Source organism: Leopardus geoffroyi, chromosome D1 (assembly GCF_018350155.1).
Source record: "Leopardus geoffroyi isolate Oge1 chromosome D1, O.geoffroyi_Oge1_pat1.0, whole genome shotgun sequence".
Lineage (NCBI taxonomy): Eukaryota > Metazoa > Chordata > Mammalia > Carnivora > Felidae > Leopardus > Leopardus geoffroyi.
The window spans coordinates 100,293,126-100,298,387 of record NC_059329.1 but is presented as its reverse complement, the minus strand read 5'-3'; the positions used below and the strand labels follow the sequence as shown (position 1 = coordinate 100,298,387).

Genomic DNA, 5,262 nt, shown 5'->3' with positions numbered 1-5,262 from the left:
GAAGAAAGTGAGGCTTAAATGGTCAAACTAACGAAAGGAACATTTGCATTCAGGCCGCACAAAAATAAAGACACACCTTGTCCCAACCTTCACACATCTTTTGGTTCAAAGGAAAACATAGATAATGAAACAAAGAAACTACATTCAGTGACAGTGATTCATTGTATTAAAAGGATCATCCCAGGGGCATCTGGGTGGCTCAGCTGGTTAAGCCGCTGACTTTGGCTCCGGTCATGATCTCTCAGTCCATGAGTTCCAGCCTTGTATCAGGCTCCGTGCTGACACCTCAGAGCCTGGAGTCTGCTTTAAATTCTGTGTCTTTCTCTCTCTGCCCCTCTCCTGCTCATGTGTTCTCTCTCTCTCTCTCTCTCTCTCTCAAAAATAAACATTTTTTAATGTAAAAATAAGTAAATACAATACAACACAACACAACACAACACAATGAAAGGATGACCCCAAACTCCATGACATAAGGCTAAAGCAGAGGAGACCCTGGTGTTTATGTAGAGGTTACACCAAAGACCAGAGAAACTGGGTCTCTATCATTGTTAAGTAACTTGCCCCAGAACTCACAGTTGGTTATTATTAAGATCTAAAAGATCTAAACCTACTCAAGAGTTATTTCCTCTCCATACTTTATAACAACTAATGTCAACTGGGATCTGAAGTCTTGAGGATCTTGCAGGTGGCAGTCCCTTTCTGTGAAGCCTCTATGCATTTTTCCTGACTTTCAGACATATAAGAAATGACAAAGAGTGAAGTCCTAGAATAATCTAAAATACAACAAAGCTAATCAGGCTATCAGGAATTTGGGAAGCCAAGGGGTCTCATAAAAAGGTTAGTTAGGGGGCTCCTTGGTGGCTGAGCCAGTTGAGCATCTGACTTTGGCTCAGGTCATGATCTCACGATTTGTAAGTTCAAGCCCCACATCAGGCTCGCTGCTGTCAGCGTGGGGCCTACTTCTGGATCCTCTGTCCCCTTTTCTCTCTGCCCCTCCCCTGCTCGTGCTCTCTCTCTCTCTCAAAAATAAACATAAAAAAAAAAGCTAGTTACATCCTAGATTTGACTCAAAGTGTACATTTTAAGACTTACTTATGATCGCATATGTGTGTGTGTTTGTGTGTGTGTGTGTGTGTGTGTGTATTTTTGTAAATTCCATACATCAACTAAAACAAGGATGAAAAGCATCCTGGAGTAAAGAGACTGAGGGTTACCACTTGGAGGCTTAATTTAACAGAGAGATTTAATTTAAATTCCGGAGCAACAATAATTTGGACTACTGACACAGGAGGAGAGCCTAGACTGTATTCCTAAATCTGTTTAAAGCCTGTCAAACTTTTCTTTTTTCCTTTTTCTTTCTCTCTCTCTTTCTCCTCCCACACAGTCCCCCATCTCTGATAATTTAAAGAAACATACTTTACCCAAACCAATACCTTAAGTGACAAATTTTGAGAATAATTTTTTTTAATTTTTTTAATGTTTATTTATTTTTGACAAAGAGACAGAGCATGAGTGGGGGAGGGGCAGAGAGAGAGGGAGACACAGAATCTGAAGCAGGCTCCAGGCTCCGAGCCGTCAGCACAGAGCCTGACGCGGGGCTCGAACTCACAGACCGCGAGATGGTGACCTGACCTGAAGTCAGACGCTCAACCAACTGCGCCACCCAGGCGCCCCGAGAATAATTTTTTTAAAAAAATAACAATGTTGGGGCGCCTGGGTGGCGCAGTCGGTTAAGCGTCCGACCTCAGCCAGGTCACGATCTCGCGGTCCGTGAGTTCGAGCCCCGCGTCGGGCTCTGGGCTGATGGCTCAGAGCCTGGAGCCTGTTTCTGATTCTGTGTCTCCCTCTCTCTCTGCCCCTCCCCCATTCATGCTCTGTCTCTCTCTGTCCCAAAAATAAATAAACGTTGAAAAAAAAAAATTTAAAAAAAAAAAAAAAAAACAACAATGTTATGGTACCATGTGCCCAAATCTAATTGTCTTTCATACTTTTTTCCTATAGGTAAAGTCACACTGTATTTCCCTCTTGTGAGCTTCCTCGTTTCCATGGAAAATAACGTTACAGAATTTATCTTCACGGGTCTTTCCCAAAATGAGAAAGTGCAGCAACTATGCTTCTTTCTGTTCTTACTCTTTTACGTGACACTCATGACTGGAAATTTTCTCATTATAATGACTATTCAAAGGAGTCCCAATCTCAACTCTCCAATGTACTTCTTCCTCAGCTTCCTATCCTTTGTCGACATCTGCTACTCCTCTGTTACAGCCCCCAAGCTGATTATTGATTCCCAAGCCAAAGTCAAGAGCATCTCCTTTGTTGGTTGTATGGTCCAGCTCTTTTTCTCCCATCTGTTTGGCTGCACAGAGATCTTTATTCTCACAGTGATGGCCTACGACAGGTACGTGGCTATCTGTAAGCCTCTGCGCTATATGACCATCATGGACCGGAAGGTCTGCTCTATACTGGTGGTAACCTGTTGGTTAGGAGGGTTTGTGCATTCCTTCATCCAGACCATCCTCACTGTACAACTGCCGTTCTGTGGCCCCAACCTGATTGACCACTACTTCTGTGATGTCCACCCTTTACTGAAGCTGGCTTGCACAGAGACATACATGGTGGGGCTCATTGTGATAGCTAACAGTGGCATGATTTCACTGAGCTGCTTTGTCATTCTTATGGGCTCTTACATTGTCATCTTGCTTTCCTTTAAGACCCGCTCATCAGAGGGGAGGCGCAAGGCCCTGTCTACATGTGCTTCCCACATCACAGTGGTGATCTTCTTCTTTGTCCCCTGCCTCTTCATCTACCTAAGGCCTTCCACCACTTTTACTGAGGACAAGATGGTGGCTGTGTTTTATACCATCATCACACCCATGTTAAACCCTCTGATCTACACCCTGAGAAACACAGAGGTGAAAAATGCCATGAAAAGACTGTGGGTCGGGAGGTTGTTGGACAAAAATAAGAGAGACTCTGGTGTGAAGCTTAGTGGGGCTGGTATAGCCTGCATTGTACCAGTTTCCAAAAGGGCTGCTGGAAACAAGTCAGTCATCACCTCTTGAACTTCATCTCATGAGAAACAGTGCAAATATAGCACAGCCTTGGATTTGAAATCTAAAGACCTACTTCGAAGGACCCATTCTACCAGTCACTAGTAGTTGACTTTAGGCAAAGAGACAGTCTCATGGCCCTGAGTGCACTCAATGTTTATACAGAGAAATCTGACACCTAAACACAGTCCATTTCATAACATATAGTACGGTTGCCTCTAATAGCCTCCAAGCGATGTGGAATGTCAGGCATGTATATTCTAATAAAGGAATATGAAGAAATATTACCAAAATATTAGAATAATATTAAAACATACAGGATTGATACCAAAAACAAATGCTGACATTGATCTTGCTAACTTTTGGTCTTTTATCTCATTTTAAAATGGAGGTAAACTACATTTCCTACTACTTCCCAGGGTTGTATAGAGAATTGAATGGCGTGGAAGTGAAGGTGAAAGCATTCTGCCAATGGTATGGAGCTCTGAAAGCCAACATGGCTTGCATCCATGAGACCCACAAAATTATAGCAAAGAAACAGTTCTTAACGGGCTCATGAGGACACACTGTGGGTGGTCCCCCAAGGCTCAGCCAGAGGAAGCAGGCAGAAATGCCTCTCTCCAAGTCTTCTTCTGAAAGAGGTTTATTTACATACTTTAAAAGCCAACGCCTAAGATTCAGGCTTCTAATTTAGCACACATCTAGGGGCTGACTGCAATCCTCCCTAAAGACCAAGAAGGCCAGTGGATACTGTCTCCACCTTCTCTCCCTGGCCCATTCCAGGTCATCAGTGTCCCCCTGGCAGGAGCTTATCTGGTGCCCCAGGTTTTGTGGCTGCTCCCAGAGTATGCCCCCCTCAATCAACTGACTCTTGTGGGCAGTGGGCTTGCATTCACTGGTCCCATAGGACTGCAGCAAACAAAGAAACACTCCTTAACCAGGTCCTAGCACAAAGGAAACAGACAGAAATGCCCATTTCCCAGTATTTCCTGAAAGAGGCTTATTTATATACTTTAAAAGCTGCTGCCTAAGGGTCTGGCTTTCAATCAGCCTGTTTCTTGATGAGATCCTCCCCTTTGGGACACTTACAGGTCGTGGCTCACCCTCATCTACTGAAAGCCACTAAATACAAAGAAAGCATCTTGCACATAGGTTTGAGAGAAAACCAAAAGCTCAGGCCAGGCTGAATAATTAGGTTCATTTCTTACAAGACACCACTCCATCAAGACTAGGAGAGATGGCTCTTTTATCTAATGCACAGAAACCAACAGAGAGTCAAGGAAAACAGACAAACAGAGGAATATGTGCCAAACAAAAGAGCAAGATAAAATTCCAGAAATAGGCCTTAATGAAGTGATTTATCTGATAAAGAGTTCAAAATAATGGTCATAAATATGCTCACCAAGGTTAGAACGATGCATGAACAAAGTGAGAATTTCAACAAAAAGAAAATATAAGTACCAGAGAAATCACAGAGCTAAAGAATACAAAAACTGAACTGAAAAATTCAATAGAGGTTCAATACCAGACTACATCAAGCAAAAGAAAGGATCAATAAACTCAAAGACACGTCAGTGGAATTCATCCAAAAAGAAAAAAGTATGAAAAAGAGAAGATAACATGAGGGGGCTATAGGATATCATCAAGCAGACCAATATTCACATTACAGGGGTCCCAGAAGGAGAAGAGAGAAAGAAAGGGGCAGAAAGCTTTTTCAAAGAAATCATGAAAATTACCCTAACCTAGAGAAAGAAAATAGATGATCCAACCCAGCAAACTCAGACAGTTCCAAATAAGATGAATCGAAGGAGACCCACACTGAGACACTTTGTAACTAAATTGTCAAAAGTTAAAGACAAACTTTAAAGCACCTAGAGAAAAACGACATGTTACATATAAAAGAACCCCCATGGAGGGAGACACAGAATCCAAAGCAGGCTCCAGGTTCTGAGCTGTCAGCATAAAGTCTGATGCAGGGCTCAAACCCCTGAGCCTCGAGATCTTGACCTGAACCAAAGTTGGACACTTAACCAACTAAGCCACCCAGGTGTCCCTTATTTTAGTATTTTTTAAAAGTAGGTATCATTTGAAAGAGGGAGGGGAAGATGGCGGCGTAGGAGGACGCTGGGCTCACCGCACGTCCTGCTGATCAATTAGATTCCACCTACACCTGCCTAAATAACCCAGAAAACCGCCAGAGGATTAGCAGAAC

General features: G+C 43.0%; 1 protein-coding gene across 1 annotated transcript; it reads left to right on the top strand.

Annotated features, from left to right (window-relative positions):
* The first annotated feature begins 1,970 nt into the window (after positions 1-1,970).
* Positions 1,971-3,082, top strand: LOC123601682 (olfactory receptor 4S2-like). The gene has a single exon (XM_045485230.1). The coding sequence runs from the start codon at positions 2,046-2,048 to the stop codon at positions 3,060-3,062; it is 1,017 nt and encodes a 338-aa protein (XP_045341186.1). The 5' UTR covers positions 1,971-2,045; the 3' UTR covers positions 3,063-3,082.
* Positions 3,083-5,262: the final 2,180 nt, after the last annotated feature.

Bases quoted from the DNA above. Each gene is read 5' to 3' on its own strand.
- LOC123601682 (XM_045485230.1), top strand. From the start codon at position 2,046: ATGGAAAATAACGTTACAGAATTTATCTTCACGGGTCTTTCCCAAAAT.